Consider the following 22,851-nt stretch of genomic DNA (forward strand, 5'->3'; position numbering starts at 1 on the left):
TAAAAGGTGAAAAATACCAAATTGCAAAAAATCAATTTTTTTAAACTCCATTTTTTCCAAAATTAGGCATTTTAAATAGGTCAAACTCCTTGAGTGTATTGATAATATAAATATAAAAGGAACTACAGAACGATGAAGACCAATTATGAATTAGGAAGGTAGTTAGGAGGTTGTTTTCACTGATTTTTTCGTAGAGAAAAGCAGGTACCGACATTTTTTTGATAATAAGTCGCTTAATTTTCATGCTAGAAACTTTTTATTATTTTTTTTGAAAGGTCTAATTGTATACTTGAAAAAATATTATATAAGTTTTCCTCGAAAAATGCATTTTTTTTCCATTATTTGGCTTTGAATATTTCAAATTATGCATTTGACGAAAAAAGCTAATTACGTATTTTTTATGGGAAATAAGCCACAATTTTACTAAAAAATGAATTTATTAACGTTTCGAAAAAAGCTAACTTTTATCATTCTCGGTTTCAACTCTCGGTTTGTATTGGTCTTAAAGATATTATTGGAAAAGAATTTGGTTTGTGTTACTAAAAGATACAATTTTGATATCCACAGTTTTTTTGATTAAATGCATATTTTTCTAGGTATTCTCAAAAAACTCTCTTTAAAATTCGATTTTTTCGTCGAAAAACTGTTATTTTCAAGCGCGAATAATCGAAAAATATTAGTTTTACGAAGAAAATGTAAAAAACATTTTTTTCTTAGAATCACTTTTTCCATCCAATTACATGGTTAAAATGTAATAAAAAATTCCCACCCCCGAGATGGGGTGGCAAGTATCTCCAAGGTTTTAGCGTATGATAGCGGCATGATGTAGAAAATGATCCTTGGACTATTCCCTACTTCCTGTGAAAATTTAAAGTAAATCCATGCCGGACGAAAAAATTGCGAGCCAAAATGCTTTATTTCCTCAATCGACTATTGTGGCCGACCGACCGGCTCTGTCCCGTCATACAGCTGACCGACTATAATAACTTTTATTTATATTTAATTTATAATGAGTGTACTGATTTTCAGCCTTAGTAAATTGATTTAATTACCGACCGACCGACCGCAGTATGTTTCTCTACTCACTCACAGTAATCAACTGTGAAAAATCTAGCTTTAGTAAATTCAAAGAGATTTTTCAGCGCTGCCTCTCCGTCTATTAGGAAGTGGACTGGTCTAACGGTAACTAATATTTCGAGCTGCTGTGAATAGAATAAGATGGGTCAATGTGGTCGCCAACTTCTCTAGAAGATGGCGACCTAGGAGATCATTTAGAAGAAGAATAGTTGAAACTAAAAACCACTCTTTACAGATCAACAGGGATAGCACTTTAAGATGATAATAATAATGATTGCCATACTAGTACACATCGTAGATTTTACCTTCAATAAATTTATCACAGTTTTCTTGGTAAGACTGAGCAAATATCAGTAGGTACCACAATCTCGTCATCAGTGTTCCAGTATGGTGGACAAACTGGTGCAGCACATAGTTATTTTTAGCTAAAAGAATTGCACAGCTCCAATTGGGCACTTGAAAAGCCTTAATTTTGGTTGTAGACCATGATCCATAGCTCACTTCGATAATTGTTACCGTAAACTCGATGATGTCATGAATTAGAACATCAGCAAAATCCTGGATGTCGTCATTTTGATCTTTCTGGTCTTTTATAATTTTAACCAGAAGAATGTGTTTTAAGCCATGAAGAAATTTCGAATAAAATTGTTTGGCTTTTATGTGGTTTAAGTTGCATTCTGTATTTGTTAAGCTGATGGTTGAAGTTGCTCCATGAATCAGCGCGAAGCTGAGAAGCAAACTCGGTAGAGATGTTGTCTTCATGACTACCAACACGTTATTAATCAAAACTGATTTTACGTCATTTGATTTTTGTATATCAATTTTTTTTGGTGAAAGGTTCTGTTCTTATTACTTTGTGTATTCGTCCAGTGCGGAACTTTTTAAAGGGATACGTGAATAATAGGAAATTATTCTGGTTTGTTTTTATTTTCTTGCTCTTTTTTTCTAAGACCAAGTATTAGTAATACAAATACAATAGTAAGGACCTTAGAGGACAGGTAAATAGTAACACTAATATAGTCTTTGGGCCCATCATGCCACTTTAAAAAAAATGTATTACCTCCCTCATGAGCCTTTTTTCAGTTATTCATGTCGAGTCGGAAAACTTTTCTATTTCGGAAAATTTTCGGGAGGGGCTGTTTAGTAAATATAGAAGTTTCTAAACTTTGGTGCGTCCGACAACTGGAGAACCCTTAAAAATTTGTCGGACAATATTACCAATTGTAAGTATTTTTATCAAATAAGGAGTCATAAAATGTATGCCCTCACAGCTGATTTTTGCAGAGTTGTTTGATAAAAATAATATTTACAATTAATGGTAGAAGGTGACTTTAAGCGGGGATTTTTGCAGTTACTCGAGCGCGTCAGATTATCATATGGGGAGAAACCTGGTACCCTGCAGATGTACCTCTACCATATATTTGCTCTTAACACAAGTCTGTTAAAGGGGCCCGAAAAAAAATCTATCCTTAAGAATACTCGAAATTGTCAGATTAAGATAAGGTAAGTTAAGTACATGCAAAATAGTGTATATTTCATAAATCTGACGATTTGAGCGGGGCGTAAGGAAATGGGTGAGTCAAAAAGTTTCACAAAAAAAGCGAACGTTTCTCGAAATGAACGTCAGATCGGAAAACTAAAAAATACGTCTTCAATATTTTTCAAAAATCTATCGAATGGTACTAAACACGACTTCCCACGGAGAGGGGTAGGGGTTAAATTTAATATTTTAAATACGAATCCCGCGATATTTCGCAAAGTGAACATCAGATCGAAAAACTGCAAAATACACTTTCAAAATGTTTTTGAAAAATCTATAGAATGCTACTAAACACGACCCCCACGGAGGTGGGGTGGGGGATACTTTAAAATCTTAAATGGGACCCCCAAATTTTTATTGCAGATTTGGATTCTTTACGTAAAAATAAGCAACTTTTATTCGAAACATTTTTTCGAATTATGGATAGATGGCGCTATAATCGGAAAAACGATTGTTGGAAATGGAAAATTAAATTAAAAATGGAAAGCGCCCCCTAAAATGGAAAATTTTACTTAACTTTTTTTGATTTTAGGACCTAATAATCACAACCTAATAGGTCCCCATAACGCTCGAGTGACTGCAAATTTAGCATACTTTGCTCCCCTGCCATAAGTAAATACAATAAAATTAGATCTCCAAAGATTAACACACAACTTCAATACAACAGCCAAGAAATACAATATGATAATATCAGCAGAAAAAATCAAATGTATGACAACATCTAAATACCCACTACGATGTAAAATCGAAATTGATGGGAAAATAATAAAGCAGGAAGCCAGATTTAGATATCTGGGAATAAATATAACCAGTTACGGAGATGTTGAAGAGGAAGTACGACAACAAAGCTTAAAAGCAAGTAAAGCGGCGGGATCTCTTAATGACACAATCTGGAAGAACAAACACCTAACACAAGACACAAAATCAAGAATCTATAAAGCAGCAATTAGACCTATATTGACATACACGCCGCGCCGGAGACAAGACCTGACACATCTAAAACGAGACGACTACTAGAAACAACAGAGATGAAAATACTCCGACGAATATCAGGGAAAAGTCTGTTGGATAGGGAGAGAAGTTTGAACATTAGAAGATCATGCATTGTAGAAGACATAAATGGATGGGTAACAAAACGGAAACAGGAGTGGACTAAAATTGCAATAAAAAGTATCATAGAGGAGGTAGTAATATTTTTTTAAATGGTGAACCCAAGACCTATTATATACTTGGCTGATTAAAGGTAAATGAAAATAACATCTTGCAGGATGAAAAACATATTAGGTAAGAGTAGGAAGACCATGTAAAATATTATCGTGATACTCTTGTGAACATGGAACATTCAAAGCCTAATCTCTTCAGTATAGAAGAAGAAGAAATACAAGCATTCATTATAATGAAATTAATATTTGGATGCCTCAGAATTCAAACGGTGTACCTAAGTCACATTCTCCCAAAAAATGAGTTATAAGATATAACACGTATTATTATACAGGGTGGTGAATTGGAAAACGGGCCATAGGAAAATCAATGTAAAATTCTAAACTGTTGAATTCCTGCTTCCCTTATTATTCTACATCAAAAGACATGAGAAACTATTTGTAGAGGATTGAAATCTTTATTGAAAACAATTGTTAAAATTGTTCTACGAATTAAACACATTCCAAAATGTTGTAAAATATAATAAATTTTATCAAAGTATTTGCCAAATTTAGGCTACACACAGTGCAAGAATGTGTATAAGGTTGCCTTCGGTCACAATGAAATTATTATATTAACAATATTTTGAACTGTCAGTATTTTTATTTTATTGTTTAAAAAACAATAAAGTCGAAATAGTCCAGAGAAATAAGGTTTTTCTCGTGACACATCCCCCTCCAGGCCGAAACCAAATTTTTTGAGTAGTATGGACATCTATATTATTAACCTATATGTTTCCTGCAGCCGATTTTGATGATATACATAGTTATAAACAAATGAAGATCGAAAAACGGTAAATTTTCGCTTTTTTCGTCTATTACCAAAAAGTTAAGCACTTTAAGCAAATTTGAGAGTAAGAAACTCATAAATCGTATAAAAAACTTCAATATGGCATTTGCTAAATATGTCCAACCTTATTGGTTGCTTAGAAAATTGCAAAATAAATCATAAATATTGAGTTTTTATAAATATTCGTAACTTAGGTAAAATATGTAAACTAAGCAATACAACGAAAGCAGACTGAAATAACGGAGACGACATGGCAAAGTACAGGTACACGAAATAGACAAAATGTACAGATTATTAATGAAAAGCAGCCCATAAAAGAACATATATTAGTAGGAACATGGAATGTAAGAGGAACATACGAAGAAGGAAAACTGAAACACCTAGTAGATGAATGTAAAAAATATAAATTCGAAATAGTAGCACTACAAGAAACGAAACAACTAGGCCAAAACTCAATGGAAATAAATGACTATTTAGTTTTCAATAGCGGAGGCGAAAATAGAATGTTAGGCACAGGATTTGTAGTAAACAAAAAGCTGAAAGATCTAATCGTTGACTTTAAACCAATTTCAGAGAGAATATGCATACTAAGAATAAGAGGAAAATACCAAAAAATAACATTTATAAACATACATGCACCGACTGAAGAGAAAAACATAGAGATAAAGGAAGACTTCTACAGTCAAATAGATACAGTATTCGAAAATATTCCCAAATACGATATAAAAATAGTACTAGGTGATGCTAATGCCAAAATAGGAAAAGAAGAAATATACACACCCACCATAGGAAAATATAGTCTGCATGAAACAACGAATGAAAATGGTCACCTCTTAATAGATTTTGCAAAAGAAAAAAACATGATCGTTATGAGCACGTACTTTCAACACAAAAGAATATATCAAGGAACATGGAGATCACCAGATGGAAAAACCATAAATCAAATAGATCATGTGCTCATCGAAAAAGACATGGAAAAATGTATAAAGAACATAAGAACATATAGAGGACCGGATGCAGACACAGATCACTTTATAGTCGGAATACAACTTAAACAGGTTATACCAGTTCTTAGAAATCAACAGAAAAAAAGGTACAAAGTAACTAAACCTATTAGACTACTGTCAGAAGAAGAACAAAGTAAATATGAAAGACTAGTCACTAGAGAACTGGAAAATATTGCAAAAAATGAAAACATCGAACAAAAATGGACGCAAATAAAAGTATGTATGACCAAAGCAGCGCAAGTCAGTAATAGAAATATAAAAGATGGATTCAAAGAATGGTTTGATGAAGAATGTAAAATAGAACTGGATGAAAGAAATAAGTTAAGACTCAAAATGATGCAAGTGAAAACACCAGAGATGGAGATACAATACAACGAACAAAGAAAACGAACTAAAAGAATCATAAGAGCAAAGAAAAGAAAGTACAACGAAGATAAATTGAAATGCATAGAAGAAAACTATAAAAATGGAGAAGTCAGGAACTTATATCAAGGAGTAAAAAATGAGAAAAAGGGGTTCCAAAGAAAACCTGTACACTACAAAAGCAAAAATGGAAGGAATTTAGTAAGCGACGAAGAAATACTGAGCAGATGGAGAGAATACTTCGAAGAGCTTCTAAATGAAATTCCCACAACAGAATATGCAGAAGAAGAAGAAGAAGGACCGAATGAAAATATTGATCAAGAAGAAATACAGGAAAGACCGCCTAATGAAAAAGAAATAAAAGAAATAATAGAAAAACTAAAGAAAACAGTAACCTAAAATATGTTTAGTTTAGTATCCTTCTTGAAATAGTCATCAGAGAAGCCGAAATTAACAGGACAGGACTTGTATACCAACGAAAACACCAATGCTTGGCATTCGCTGATGACATAGTAATGATAGCCAGAAGCAAACAAGAATTAAAAGAAATACTAAAAAGACTAGAGGCGATAGGAAGAAAGAAAGGGATATACATAAACGAAGAAAAGACTAAATATATGGAATGGACAGAACGAGAATACACACAAGGACAATACCTGACAATAAACACAGAGGCAAAAATATATAAATTCGAGGAAGTAGAGAGATTCCAATATCTAGGAGCGACATTCACTAGGAGACCAAATATAAAAGAAGAAATCCAAGCGAGAATTATGGCTGGCAATCGTTGTATCTTTGCTCTAAACAACTTATTGAGAAATAAGAACATATCTAGAGGGGCTAAGATAAGAATATACAAGACAGTGATAAGACCTATAGTCTTGTATGCCAGTGAAACATGGACGATGAACAAATCCGAGCAAGTCATGCTTAAAGTATGGGAAAGAAAAGTCCTAAGAAAAATATTTGGCGGAAAGATATGGAATGGAATGTGGATAAGAAGACCAAATGTGGAATTGGAGAGGATGTATGGTGAACCAAACATAGTAGGGATCGTAAAATCACAAAGACTGAGATGGTTGGGACATATCCAAAGGATGCCAAACACGAGACTTCCCAAAAAAATACTAACGGGAGGAATAGGAGGAAAGAAGAAGAAAGGTAGACCGAAAACCAGATGGAAGAAAGATGTTGAAAAAGACATAGAAGAACTGAAAATCACAAATTGGAAAAATAAAGCAGCAAATAGGAGAGATTGGAAAGGAATAGTAAACCAAGCCATGGGCCTTCTAGGCCTGGAGAGCTAAACTATATATAACTTAGGTAAAAATTAACTTAGAATCTTCTTATTACACGGAATGCCGAGACTTCTTGTACTTAAATTATATTTTAAATTTCAAAGCAATTGGTCAAATAGTTTAAAAGTTATTTAATTTATTTTTCCCAAATTCATTTTTTTGCAACACTATAAGCCAAAAAATTATGAGGTTACAATTATACTTCGGACAGTTTATGAAAGAAGAACATTTATACTATTACCTTAATTAAAAATAAATGACAAAAAATAATTTTAAACAATGTAAAATTATTTTGCAAAAACATGTCCATTTTTTGCTTATTTATAAACAATTAGAATAACTTTTTAACCGTTACCCGTAGAAAAATTATTTTTTCATATTTAGAAAGACTGAATTTTTATACACATTTAGAAAGAAAAACAACTGTTCTAGGACATTTAGGGACAAAGTTAGCCCCCCCATTTTTTTAATTCACATGTTTTTGCAAAATTATTTTGCAATATCTATAATTATTTTTTGTCATTTTTTTTAAATTAAATTAAAACTGTAAATTTTCTTCTTTCATAAACTATCCAAAATATTACTGTAACTTCATCATTTTCTGACTTACAGTGTTGCAAAAAAAATTAATTTTGGATAAACAAATTAAATAACTTTTAAACTATTTGACCAATTGCTTTGAAATTTAGGGTATAATTTAAGCACAATAAGTCTCAGCATTCCATGTAATAAGAAGGTTCTAAGTTAATTTTTACATAAGTTATGAATATTTATAAAAACTCAAAATTTATGATTTATTTGGCAATTTTCTAAGTAACCAATAAGGATAGACATATTCAGCGAACGCCATATTGAAGCTTTTTATACGGTTTATGAGTTTATTACTCTCAAATTTGTTTAAAATGCCCAATTTTTTAGTAAGATACGAAAAAAGCGAAAATTTACCGTTTTTGTATCTTCATTTGTTTATAACTATGTATATCATCAAAATCGGCTGCAGGAAACATATTATAGGTTATTATTATAGATGACCATATTACTCGAAAAATTTGGTTTCAGCCTGGAGGGGGATGTGTCACCAACACGATATTTTTTTTCCTTATTTCTCTGAACTAAAAAGATGTCCTCAGTTGAGGAGAAAGTAGTAATAATAAAGATGTTTTATTCAGTCAATAGTTTGCGTACTGTCAGAAATAGTAACGGGTGGCCTTTTACGCACTTACTTAGGTATGGCAAATGTATTCTATTTTTCAAAATTTTAAACTCTGTTTAAATCGTAGAACAATTTTAACTTTTGTTTTTAATACAGATTTTAATCCTCTACAAATAGTTTCTCATGACTTTTGATGTAAAATAATTAGGGAAGCAGGAATTCAACAATTTAGAATTTTACATTGAGTTTCCTATGGCCCGTTTTCCAATTCACCACCCGGTATACCGGGTGTCCACTTATATTTTCCCCCATTTTAACTGCCTATAACTTCTAAACGGCTCAAGATAGAAATATGCGGTTTTCGCTGAAATGTTTTATTTTAGTAAAAGTTTTGTCTGAATGGATTGAATTTTTTATATCTCTTTCAAATACGAAAAGAAAAATGGCGGATTTTTGAAAAAAACGTTGACTTTTTTTTAATGGAACACCCAGTATATTTTTTGTAAATTGAAAGAAAGGTCATTTACCTATCCAGCGATATAAAGTTTTTCAAAATCGGTTGTCAAATCACTGAGTAATTAATTTTTAAAATGAGAGGTGCAACGTGGATATCACATACCTAAATAACATAATATGTGATTTCCACATTGCATCTCTCATTTTAAAAATTAATTGCTCAGTCATTTGACCATCGATTTTAAAAAAATTTATATTGTTGGATAGAGAAATGACCGTTTTTTCAAGTTTTTAGGTAAATGACCATTTTTTGTGTCGCTTTTAAATAAAAAATGGCGGATTTTTGGAAAAAAAAACGTTGTTGACTGTTTTTATTGAAACACCTAGTATATTTTTTTGTAGCTTGAAAAAACGGTCATTTACCTATTCAGCGATATTAAATTTTTTAAAATCGGTTGTCAAATGACTGAGCAAATAATTTTTAAAATGAAAGATGCAATGTGGAAATCACATAACATAATATCATTTTGCTTAGTTATGTTATTTAGGTATGTGATATCTACGTTGCACCGCTCATTTTAAAAATTAATTATTCAGTGATTAGACAACCGATTTTGAAAAACTTTATATCGCTGGATATGTGAATGACCTTTCTTTCAATTTACAAAATATACTGGGTGTTCCATTAAAAAAAAAGTCAACAACGTTTTTTTCAAAAATCCGCCATTTTTCTTTTCGTATTTGAAAGCGACATAAAAAATTCAATCCATTCAGACAAAACTTTTACTAAAATAAAACATTTCATCGAAAACCGCATATTTTTATCTTAAGCCGTTTAAAAGTTATAGGCAGTTAAAATGGGGGAAAATATAAGTGGACACCCGGTATAATAATATTATTATTTCCTTGTTTGTATTTTTGAATATGTTACCCATATTATGATAAATAAAGACGGTTTATTTGTTTTTAATAAATACTTAAATTTCTGCAACTACTTTCAGAAACATCTTAGTATCTCATTTTAAACACTTATTGACTTACACCGATTGGCTTCTGAGGCATCGATTTAACACTTCGTCTTCGTCTTCTCTATACTTTTTGGTCCAAAATTGAAGGTAAGCCTCTTCTTAACTGTTTTCATTCCTGTATATTATTAGCTGCGTTCTCAGTCATATTTTTCCTGCTACATCCTTTAGGTCATCGTACCATCTCGTTATGGGTCTTTGTCTTCTTCTATTTCCATCCCAAGGTATCCATTTTATGATTTTTCCATCCCAAATGTCGTCTTTTATCGTTACAATTTCTTCTGCGTAGTCTCTTTTTAACTTTGGTAATCTTACTGTTACATCAGTTAATTTTGTTCTCTCTCTTAATTGTTAATTTCTCCCAATAAGTAATACCAATGATAGCATATGCAGCGGAAACCTGGATAATCATCATCATCACTGGCTCTACTATCCATGGTGAGTCTTGGCCTCTTCCAGGAGCAGCTTCCATTCCTTCCTATCCTTGGCCTTGTTTTTCCAATCTTGCACCCTTAATATTAGTAAGTCGTCTTTCATCTGGTCCTTAAACGTGCTCTGGGCCTGCCTCTTCTGCTCCCTGGTTTATTTTCCTTGTCCTTTTTTAATAACTATGGTTGTTACTAACTACTTCTAGATTAAATAATTGATGGATTCGACCGTTACTTGACGGAAGTTCATTTTATCTAACAATACAACACTGAAGATGACCTACAAAGATTAATTAAAGAATTCGAAGACACGGCTCTCATATACAACATGGTGATCTCAACAGAGAAAACTAAATCGATAGTGATGTCAGCGGAACCGAGACGATGTAAACTGGTCGTAAATAACAAAATAATAGAACAAGTGATGGAAACGGAATACTTGGGAATAAAACTGTCAAGCTACGGAAAAGTGGAAGAAGAAGTACAAAAACAAGTGAACGTGGCGAACAGAGTAGCAGGATGTCTCAACAACACAATCTGGAGAAACAAATACCTCACAATGGAAACGAAATCCAGGATATATAAATCAACAATAAGACCGATAATGACGTACACAGCGGAAACAAGAGCAGATAGGTACGGCGAAAACACAAAGACTGCTGAAAACAGCAGAAATGAAAGTCTTACGAAAAATAACAAACCAAACTCTAAGAGACAGAGTAAGAAGTGAGGAAATACGAGCGAGATGTGGTATAGAAGAAATAAACATGTGGACCAAAAAAAGAAAAATAGAATGGAATCAACACATAGAAAGAATGACAGAAAATACAATAGTACGAATAGCAAGAGACAAATCGCCAAATAAAAGATGATCATTGGGACGACCGAGGAAAAGACGGTAAGACAATGTCAATTGAGGCTAAAAACCGAAGTAAAACAAGCATTGAGCCTATTTGTAAAGTAGGAATAAGAAGAATAAAACACTGAAAACGTTTTTTTTATACTTCCACAAAATTTATTATACCTATGTGACTACAGCTGTTTCGACAGAGTGCCTTTCTCAAGTGATTTAGATTACTATGTGTTTGCATTTTAAAGTTATTATAACTATGTGACTACAGCTGTTTCGACAGAGTGCCTTTCTCAAGTGATTTAGTTTACTATGTGTTTGCATTTTAAAGTCTTTAACTTAAGAGGTTGAGGAGTGGGGAGCTGTTTGTCTCGAGTTGGTCATTCAGAATTATATTTGTGTTTTTCAATTTATTAATTTCCATAGATTCTAAAAAAGATAGCTTAAGGCCTTTATTTTGAATAAGCAGAATTTGAAACTCTTCATTGAAAGAATGATTATGATCTAGAAGGTGAAGTGCGTATGTAGAAGTTTCTGTTCTTCTATTGTTGAAAGCCCTTTTGTGTTCTGCTATCCGTTCGTCAAAAGTTCTGCCAGTTTGACCGATGTACGTTTTCGGACAGTCACCACAAGTTAGTTTGTACACACCACTCTGTAGTTGTTTTCTCTTTCGGCTTTTATTGTTCTTAATATATTTGCTTAAGTTGTTGTTAGTTCTGAAAGCTGGTGTTATTCCTTTCTTTTTTATGTATCTGGCTATTTTTGTTGTTATCTTGCCAGTATATGTAAGAGAGCAGAAGGTACTGGGTTCCTTCTGTGGTGGTGGATACACTAATTTCAGGGCTTTCTTATGGAGTTTTGGTTTAAAATTTTGTTAACTGTTTGTTCGTTATAGCCGTTGTTTACTGCTATTTGTCATTAAATCGGTACTGGTATATCGGTCAAACTGGCAGAACCTTTGACAAACGGATAGCAGAACACAAAAGGGCTTTCAACAATAGAAAAACAGAAACTTCTACATACGCACTTCACCTTCTAGATCATAATCATTCTTTCAATGAAGAGTTTCAAATTCTGCATATTCAAAATAAAGGCCTTAAACTATCTTTTTTAGAATCTATGGAAATTAATAAATTGAAAAATGCGGATATAATTCTGAATGACCAACTCGAGACAAACAGCTCCCCACTCCTCAACCTCTTCAGTTAAAGACTTTAAAATGCAAACACATAGTAAACTAAATCACTTAAGAAATAAGGCACTCTGCCGAAACAGCTGTAGTCACATGGTTATAGTAAATTTTGTGGAAGTATAGAAAACAAATGTTTTCAGTGTTTTATTGTTAGACTTCTAGGTTAGCTTTCTGGTTCCGTTTCTCTGGGTGCATATTATTTTTTGCCAATTGTCATATTGGCTTGTTTGTTTTTAATTTCATATATAAAATTCGTCCATTTATAGCTTTGAATTCTTTAACTTTGTTCCTTATCTTATTGTTGACCATAAATGCTGTACCATTTTTTCCTTGTTTGTTTTCTTCCAAGTAGTATATTGTATAATTTTTCTTTTTAATACTTCCTTCTCCCTTGCACCTTACTTCTTGTAGGGCTAGTATATCGATTCTGTATCTCTGCATGTCCCTTGTTATCTCTTACATTTTCCCTGGTTTTAATAATGTTTAAATGTTCCAGGTTCCTACCTTTGCCCTATTTTTCTTCTTGTTTTTTTTTTCCGGTCTCTTTTTCTTTTTCTAATGTTTTATTCACTGTTTTTTTAACTGTTCAAAACTATTATAAGGTTTTATCTTATTGAGATACCTACCCAAACCTATAACTAACCTTGGGCGTACCTGTAAAGGGTATGCATAATAACAATCGAAATTGATTTGAATGTAATCAATGTTTTGTTCATCAAATCAGTATTTGCAAAATGAAGGATATACATTTAGGTTATGAAAGATCAATTCATTTTGACCTTTGGTTGAATATGTATTTATACAGGGTGTTTCACGACGAGCTTAATCTACGTACATATATATCGGAAACTATTTAGGTACCTACCACGGTACCTACATCGGTACTTTTTGAAAGAAATAGAACTGGGGAAAGAAATAGAAGATAAGAAGATTGAAGTAGTACCTACAACAGAAACAAAAAAAGGAAAAGGGAAAAGAGAAACTTACTAATATACAGCGGAGTAGAAGAAAGAAAGAGAACTCAGGCAGGGGGTCAGTAGATATAGAGAATAGAGATATAAACAAAGGAAGCGATTACAAACCTAATTATATGCTATGGACCTGATGAAGATTCAAAAATAAAGAACGAGTTCTGGGACAAAATTCAAGAAATAATAAATGATTGTACATCGAAAATACCAATCATAGAAAATATTAATGCTAGGGTGAGAAAAGACGTAGAAAAATGAGACGATACCTATATAGGACCATACGAAGAGAATAAAATCAGCAACAATGGAAAAATACTACTTGAATTCTGTTTGGACAATAACATAATGATCATGAATGAACATTTCTAACATAAAAAGATACACATATGATCATATAAGAGAAGTCATATCAAGAAACAAAGAATAAATTATTGACCTTACTAAGTATAGTGTCAATTGGTGATTTTATTGTGATATCCAAATGACCCTTAAAGTGAATGCATTCATGTATGAATGATGTATCTTAGTCGTCTTGATTTTGTATCAGGTTTTCAGCTTCTTTAATAATTTCTTCATTGCTTAATTTTGGCAAATCTGTTAATAATACGAAAACGTTGATAAATAAGTCGATAAGATTCCAGATGTCTATTCAGGTGTCTTATCAGAGTGTCGATTATAATATAGAATGTGTGGATTTTCATCTCATCACTAGCTGAAAAGTTTAGTTCATCATCGGCCCCCTCGTCAAATTGAATTTTTCGTTTTATCTTTCTTATTTCTTTATATGTTTTATTTGGGCACAATTTTGTGGCTTCCTTGCGGTAAAGTAATTTGAAAGAGCTTCATACTCTTTAATGACAGAACCCAGATCTATAATTTTTATATACAAATATTTTTTGTATAGTATTCTTGCCGACCTCTGATAATGTGCCGCCCTAGGTAACTGCCTATATTGCCTAATGGATAAAGCTGCCCTGAGTATAGTGCAAAAAAAACAGAGAGAAGCTGAATGAGAGACAAGAGTGACAAGAAGCTTTGAAATAGCCAGTGACTACTACCTACTAGAAAGTACATTTGTATGTGAGACCATAATATAGAAAGCACCACATAAGACAAAAGAGAAACGGACATCATGGTAAAATAAAGATGTAAAAATTTAAATAATGACAAACACAGATGACCCCAGACGCATAACTATAAATGGCAGTGAGATAGAAAAAGTCCAGGAATATATCTACCTAGGCCAAATCCTGAAACTTGACAAAGAAAATCAAAGTGCGGAAATTAATAGGAGAGCAAGACTAGCATGGGCAGGATTTGGAAAACTTGGTTGGATACTTAAGAATCGCAAAATACCTCAATATTTGAGGACCAAAGTATTCAACCAGTGCATCCTTCCTATCATGACATATGGGTGTCAAACCTGGACCCTAACCAAGGCAAATATTAATAAATTAGCCACAACAGAAAGAGCTATGGAAAGAGCAATGTTAGGTATACGACTGTCAGATAAAAAGAGGAACGACTGGGTAAGATCAAAAACAAAAGGCGAGGGCATAACAACAAAAGTTGCCAAACATAAATGGAGCTTTGCAGGCCACACTGTTAGACAAAAAGACCAACGTTGGAATGCCACGATACAACATTGGAGACCTTGCCAAAGTAAACGACCGAGAGGAAGACCACAGATGAGATGGGTTGATGATATTAAAAGAGTAGCCGGAACGAATTGGAAATATGTTGCTCAGGATAGAGAGTTGGGAGAGGCCTATGTCCAAACGTGGACGATAGAAGGCTAAGAAGAAGAAGAAGTATGTACCTACTTGTCTGATCCTTTGATTTGTTTACCTTCGTCTATTTCCAGCTGTTGTATTTCTGTATCCTCCGTTGTTAGGTATTCAGTTTACTTTAGGTTAATTTCCATTCCATTCTTTGTGTATTCCTGTTCCAGTTTTCTCATCATAAAACTGAGGCTATCTTCGTCTTGTGCGATCACTATTTGGTCGTCAGAAAAATTTAGGGTACATAGTTATTCATTTGTTACTGTTATACCCATTCCTTAGCACTTTCTTTTCCATGGTTTCAAGGTTTTCTCCAGGAATATTTTGAACCGGACAGGGGATGTGGAGCAGCCCTGTAGCAGTCCCTTTGTAGTCTTAAGTAGACTGCGTATTTTATTGCCCGTTTTGATAGCTATCTACAGGGGCGTAACAGAGGCCCCCGCAGATGAAGCTTGCGGGGGGCCCCAATCGATCATGGGCCCCATCTTGTCGTCTGATATTAGGTAAACATCTGTTATTGTTAAATTATTTTACGTTGTGTGTTTAAATTTAAGAACGTAAATTTCTCAATAGGCATGTTCGGCAAGTGAATCATCTCACATCATAAACTTAATCCTTTCCGGTCTTCCGAAATTTTTAGGGTGACTACAATAAACTATAATGCTTTGTACGTGACCATTGAAAGATTTGAGAATTGCCGAATTTGCCGAACAATATTTCTAAATCTAGAAATGGGCTTTCTCTTTACATTAAATGCTAAATTTTAGTATTTCGATACAATTATTATCGGTAGTAGTTTACAGAGGCGTAACAGAGGCCCCCGCAGCATGGTCTATCAATATTGCGTCGTCTGCATAACAGAGTATTTTTACTTCCTTGTTTCCCACTCTGTATCCTCTTCCTTTGTTGATGCTGTTGGCGATTTCATTCACCATTAAATTGAAGAGAATTGGGCTCAATGAGTCCCCTGCCTTATTCCATTGCGCATGTCTATAGATTCTGTATGTTGTCCATCTATTCTACAGGAACTTCTCTATTATCTAATCTATTATACAGGAGATGGATTACATGTTTAAGTTTTGAAGCTTGCGGGGGGCCTCATCTTGTCTAAGATATGTAAACATTTGTCATTTTTATATTATTTTACGCATACATACGCAACGTTTTTTAAGCAGTGTAGTATTGAAAATAAAGTTGTCCATCAGATAGATATGTATTAATAAAATTGTAGATATATTCGCTGATAATAGTGCACGAAGAAAGTTGTTCCTCTCATCAATAGTGTAATGGTCAGCATAGTTGCTTTCCAAAAAATCAATAATACTATGCAATAATGTAATAATTTATTAATTTTTATTCTATTTTATTCTATACCAATAAAGATGAAAAATGTAAGTTGTCATAAACAGTACATGTATACACCGATAGCCCAGTAACAACTGTTGGACTACAACTTTTGTTCAATATTTTTTGAGTTATTGCGAGTGAAATTGTTTATTTTTCAACAAAAAAAAATTCAAACATTTTTCTCGAATTAAATATTATTAAAAAAATAATTTTAGCAAAAATGTAGCTTATAAAAAAAATGGTCTATTCATGAAGTCAATCGATACACAGTAAAAGCAAAGTTAAAGCTCATGAAAAATTCTCACAATAAAACACTGAAAACTTTTGTTTTCTATACTTCCACAAAATTTATTATTTACAACTATGTGACTACAGCTGTTTCGGCAGAGTGCCTTTCTCAAGTGATATACAGCTGTAGTCGCATAGTTGTAAATAATAAATTTTGTGGAAGTATAGAAAACAAAAGTTTTCAGTATTGTATTGTGAGATAAAATGAACTTCCATCAAGTAACGGTCGAATCCATCAATTATCATGAGAAATTGTTCTTATTCGTCAAAATAACTAAAAAATGAAGCACTTTTTGGGGAAAACTCATTAAAATTTTTTTAAATGTTTAAAAAAGCTTTATTTTTATTTTTTATAAACGTTTCTACGATCAAAACTAAGCGAGTTACGCTCAAAATAAAGTTGGCCCGTTTTTTGGTAAAAAAAAAATCGTCCAAATCTCCCCTTGTTTAGCACCTCAAATAAAATTTATCGTTAGCGCTTTACCAATTACTTTGTATATGTATTGTTTTTATGATCTGTAAGTTTGACCTGTTCAAAAGTTTGACCGGTTTGTACACAAGTCGTATATTTAGTAACTTTTTAACTTCCAATCCTGCGGGGGGCCCCGACGGAGTTTGTTACGCCACTGGCTATCTACTTTGTTATTCTTTTAGTAAAGTAATTACTTTACTAAAAGAATAACAAAGTAGATAGCCAGTGGCGTAACAAACTTTAAAGTCCCTATACCTGTGTAAGTGAAATCTGTTAACACCCCATTTCCCACCTATTTTCTCCACCCGTGTATATAAACATGAAATAAGTACTTACCTCACAACCGATTAAATATTCAAAATTTCTAGTTTACACTAAAACAATGGCACTTCATGAATCCTATTAAAGAGGAATAATTGTTTTCGAAGTTGACAGTTTTTGTCTCGTCTTTATTTCGGTTTTTCATGGCTTCTTTTATTTGTAGCCTTAATGAATCGTAAGAGGGTACTTAACGCTTTTATTGTTTTTGTTGACCACTTAAAGGGCATTCTCTCTATAGTATTACAATATATCGTTGCATTAAAAAAATGACCCGGTGGTCGTTTTATACTTGGTAAAAATTAGAAATTGTATTTAAAAATTTCCCATAAATCAAAAAGTTTTTTAAAAAGTAAAATCAATTTATAGCCCCAATCATTGAATGATTTTTTAATATCTAATATTCTAGTCTTATATTTGTTTGCAAGAAAAATGCAAGATTTATGTAATCAAAATCCACGCTTTATTCGCAAACTCTTTTTTTCTGTTTATTTGGAACAGTAAATCGGCAAAACTACAGACATTGGATCCTCCGCCAAGATCTCTAGATCTTACACCAGTTGATTTTTCATACGGAGTTACTTAAAATCAAAAGTTTACATCGATCGACCTAAAAATTTACAAGATTTAAAAAATATAATTAGATAGGAAATCTAAACTCCAGAATTGATCCATAACGTTCAAGAACATCAAAAGTTTAATATTTTTCGGCCACCCTGTATAAAGAATTATGTTAATTTATATTACTGAATAGAGAATTGAATAACATTTCAAATGAGCTGACACAAGACCCCTACTATCATTTAACAAAACCGTTGATTACTTCATCACGCCCAGATGAATAACGTCACTAGTATGATATATATGCTAAAAAATAATAATTTAAAAATAAAAATCAGCCTGTTTCAGGATTTGTCTTCAAGATCACTCGGTCTCGAAAAAATGAATTTATTCCATGATTTTGTCTCTCACTATATTTATATTGCTTGTTTAGGTTTTTTGGTATATTAACTGTTTTGGCATTTTTAGGTTTCGCCGCAAATGAATTATGTATAAGGATCCAGCACGCAGAACCAAAAGTGATAATAGCAGCCAGTTGTGGAATAGAACCCAGTCGCGTAGTCAAGTAAGTCTTTAAATAATACTAAATTTGAATAGTCTGCTTCTTCCTCTTTCTTATACATATATAGGCACTTAAGGCCTATTTCGTTTTTGCTATTAAGGTGCTGCTGTATTTAAATTTTCTCACCATCTCTTTCTGGTGAACCCTGAACACTTCTTCGACCATTTGCTGATTTGTCTCATGCTATTCTTACAATCCTACCTCCTGCCATTCTGCTTATGTGTTCGTTCCATTCCTGTTTTGGTTTTGTTACCCATGTATTTATGTGTTCTAGATTACATAGGCCGGACATGTGATAAGAATGGGAGAGGATAAGCTACCAAAAAGAGCACTGAATGCTAGAATGCAGGGAAAGAGACCGGTTGAAAAGCCAAGAAAGCGCTGGGAAGACACAGTAAACAGTAAACAAGCCCTTTTAGGAGTCCGTGTATGGAGAAGAGCAGCCACAGACAAACAAGGGTGGAGGCAAAAAATAAAGGAGGCCAAGACTCAATTTGTAGTGCCGTAGAAGAAAGAGAAGAAGAAGATTACATAGGTGCCCTTCTTATGTTCTCACTTCTCTCATTCTTCGGAGTACTATTATCTCTTCTTCTTCAAGTGCCGTCTCCTAATCGGAGGTTGGATATCATCATCACTATCGTTACTCTATCTACCGCTGGTCTAAAGAGTTCTATAGAACTGCATCTAAACCAGTCCCTTAAATTCTTCAACCATGACACTCTCCTTCTTCCTATACTCCTTCCGCCTCTTATCTTTCCCTGTATTATCAGTCTTAGCATTTCATATCGCGGTCCCCTCATTACGTGTCCCAGATATTGTAACTTTCTAATTTTTATTGTGTTTATTATTTCGCATTCTTTACCCATTTCTCGCAATACTTCCGTGTTCGTTTTCTTCTGTGTCCATGCTATTCTAAGCATCCTTCTGTAACACCACATTTCAAATGATTGTAGCTTATTTATGTGTTCTTGCTTTAATGTCCAGCTTTCAAGTCCATATTGTAGTATCAAAAACACGTAGCATCTCAAAGCTCTTACTCTCAGTTCTAAGCTAAGGTCTTTGTTGCAGAGAACTGTTTTCATTTTTATAAACGCATTCCTTGCTATTTCTATCTTGGACCTTATTTCTGTTGTTTGATCATTTTTCTCTGAAATCCAGGTTCCTAGGTATTTGTTTTGATCAACCCTTTCTATCGGTACATTTCCCAAATGTATGCTTGTTTGTATGTTTGTTTTCTTAGTTATTATCATGTATTTGGTCTTTTTTATATTCATTTTTTAGTCCAAATTCTTCACAGAAATTGTTTGTTTTGTTTAGTAGTAGTTGGAGTTGTTCAGCAGAGCTTGCCATAATCACGGTGTCATCTGCATATCTTATGTTGTTAATAGATATTCCGTTAATTATTATTCCTTTCCTCTCTGGTTCCTAGTCCGTTTCTGAACCCAATTCATTTAACACAGTCCATTATCTCTACATTGACACTAATAAAACATGCCAGTAAACTCTTATTGCATATCATTAAAAAACTCCTTATTTGGCTCTGCAACACCACTGTAGACTGTATAAGTAGTTCTTCTTCTTCAGATGCAAATCCACTAATGGCTGTTTGCGATCACATTTTCCATTAACTCTCTGTTTAAGAGAGACTCTCTATTTCTTACAGATTAATAAGTACATATATACATACTACCCACATACTACCTAAATGAAAATGAATACACGAACCCTGTACCATTAAACAGGGGAGTCAAACAGGGAGACACTCTATCACCCAAACTGTTCACCTTAATTTTGGAGGACGTGTTTAAAAATCTAAATTGGAAATATAAGGGAATAAACATCAATGGCCGCTACCTCAGTAATCTACGATTTGCGGATGACATAATCCTGATAGCTACTGACTTACAAGAACTGCAAGCCATGCTTTCAGAACTACACACAGAATCTTCTAAAATAGGACTGAAAATGAATTTAAACAAAACAAAAGTCATGCACTCCAAAGAAACGATGACAATAATAGACAACAAAGTTATAGAAAAAGTTGAAGAATATATATACTTAGGACAAAAAATAATACTAAATAGGGAAATTCAAACGGAAGAAATAAAAAGAAGAAGAAAGTTAGCATGGGCAGCATTCGGCAAACTGAACTATATACTCAGAAATCAGCAAATTCAACTACATCAGATCTAAAGTTTTCGATGCATGCATTATTCCGATATTAACATATGGGGCGCAAACATGGACAATCACAAAAAAGAATATGAACATACTCAGTCACTCAACACGCGATGGAAAGAGCAATGCTTGGCATATCACTTAAGGACAGAAAAATAAACACATGGATAAAACAGAAAACCAAAGTCACCGATGTGGTACAAAAATCACTAAAATTGAAATGGGAATACGCTGGACATGTAGCTAGGAGCGATCTTAACAAATGGCACAGAACAATTCTAACCTGGAGACCATACAAACACAAAAGACCCAGAGGCAGACCTCCTATGAGATGGACAGATGATCTGAAACGAACTGCCGGGAAAAATGAAAAATTGGCTACAAGTAGCGTACAACAAAAAACAATGGAAAGGAAGACTTGAAGAGGCTTATGTTCAGATGTAGACGTGAATGGCTAGACGAAGAAGAAGAAGAATAAGTACATATAGGATTAATAAGATAATAAGTAGTTATCTAACATTAATTGACATTCTTAAAGCGCGCAATACTCTTTGATTATTTCTAGTTTTCTTCAGATTAGTGATTTTACGTTCCATATACCGATTTGAAGAATATTTTTCGTTTTCCTTTTTCTCGCACTGGTCATCACGTTAGAGATGTTCCGATGGATATTCCTGCCTCTATGAGGCAAGTATTTGTAGTCCATCAGTAGAACCTTTCTTAAGATTTCGTCCTCCTTTATCCGGGCTTGGGACCACCAACAGCACTGCTGGCAGAGTTGTAGTAGGTATAATCTACAAGATGATTCAACATTATTTCAGGCTTTTCACGATCTTCTTCTTGATATACCTATCGGTGACGAATGTTGGCGATCATCATGGCAATCTTTATCTTATCTGCAGCAACTCGGAAAAGCTGCACATATGTTGTGTTGAACCAGGTTCTCAGGTTCTTTAACCAGGATGTTTTTCTTTTTCCTGGACCTCGCTTTCCAAATAGTTTTCCTTGCAGAATGGGTTATAGGAGTTATACCTGGATTTATTTCGCATAATGTGTCTGAAGTATTTTAAATTTCGAGATTTGATGGTGGTCAGTACTTCTTGGTTCTACTTCATTCTTCTGAGGGTCTCCTCATTTTTAACCCGGTCACTCCACGAGATTTTAAGTATTCTGGCATATCTTCATTCAACGTATGTACCTTTGTTTCATATATTTATTCGTTTTCACGATAGAATGGCGATAGTAATATCCAGCATCCGTAATGGACGGGTAGACAAGAAAAGAATCTGATTAGGGGACAGATTGGTTTTAATTTGATACACAAGGTGTAATCAGAAACATTATAGGTATTATTCCATTATATGTTTGATAGTTAGGTATAGAGTATAGACCTTCTTATAACATCATGCATATTATAACTTCTTATAACTTCATAGTTCGTTCTTATATTTTGCTTTAACAATGAAGTTTTTCCTTCCAGTTACATAACTGAACTGAACGAGGCCATTGCTTTATCCAGCCACAAGCCGTCAAAATGTATAATTTATCAAAGGAAAGGAGTAGAGATCGGAGATCTGGATCCAGACAGAGATATGGATTGGGAAGAAGCAATCAAAAATTGTGAAAGTGCTCCTTGTATACCTGTAGATGCCAACGATCCCTTATATATACTGTATACATCAGGAACAACAGGTAAGTCAGTTGACTATCATCAATATAATTTTTATCGTCAAATTAACCTACAGGATTAATAATAAATATATTATTTACCACACATTCCAATCGCCATTCTCCTTGTCATCATATGTATCGTCTTCAGTGAGGTCTCTTTCTCCATTGCTGTTTTTATTTGTCCGTTCCACTTTAATCTAGGGCGTATTCTTTTCCTTCTTCAATCAGTTTAGTTAATACTGTATTTTTCTTCTCTTTTTATTGACTTCAGTATGTTTTTTTCTATTCCGAGGTTATTCTGTTCTTTATCTCTATTTTCTATTT

At 33.4% G+C, this 22,851-nt stretch overlaps 1 protein-coding gene across 2 annotated transcripts in view; it reads left to right on the plus strand.

The window, feature by feature from the left end:
* Window positions 1–22,851, plus strand: part of LOC114329469 (acyl-CoA synthetase short-chain family member 3, mitochondrial) — a 96,297-nt gene that overhangs the window by 61,365 nt on the left and 12,081 nt on the right. For both annotated transcript variants that reach the window (XM_028278597.2, XM_028278589.2), the window contains exons 5-6: window positions 18,585–18,681; window positions 22,337–22,548. In XM_028278597.2, coding sequence (XP_028134398.1) covers window positions 18,585–18,681; window positions 22,337–22,548 — 309 coding nt within the window. The remainder of the gene's footprint in view (window positions 1–18,584; window positions 18,682–22,336; window positions 22,549–22,851) is intronic.

The sequence above is a fragment of the Diabrotica virgifera genome, chromosome 7, assembly GCF_917563875.1.
Source record: "Diabrotica virgifera virgifera chromosome 7, PGI_DIABVI_V3a".
NCBI lineage: Eukaryota > Metazoa > Arthropoda > Insecta > Coleoptera > Chrysomelidae > Diabrotica > Diabrotica virgifera.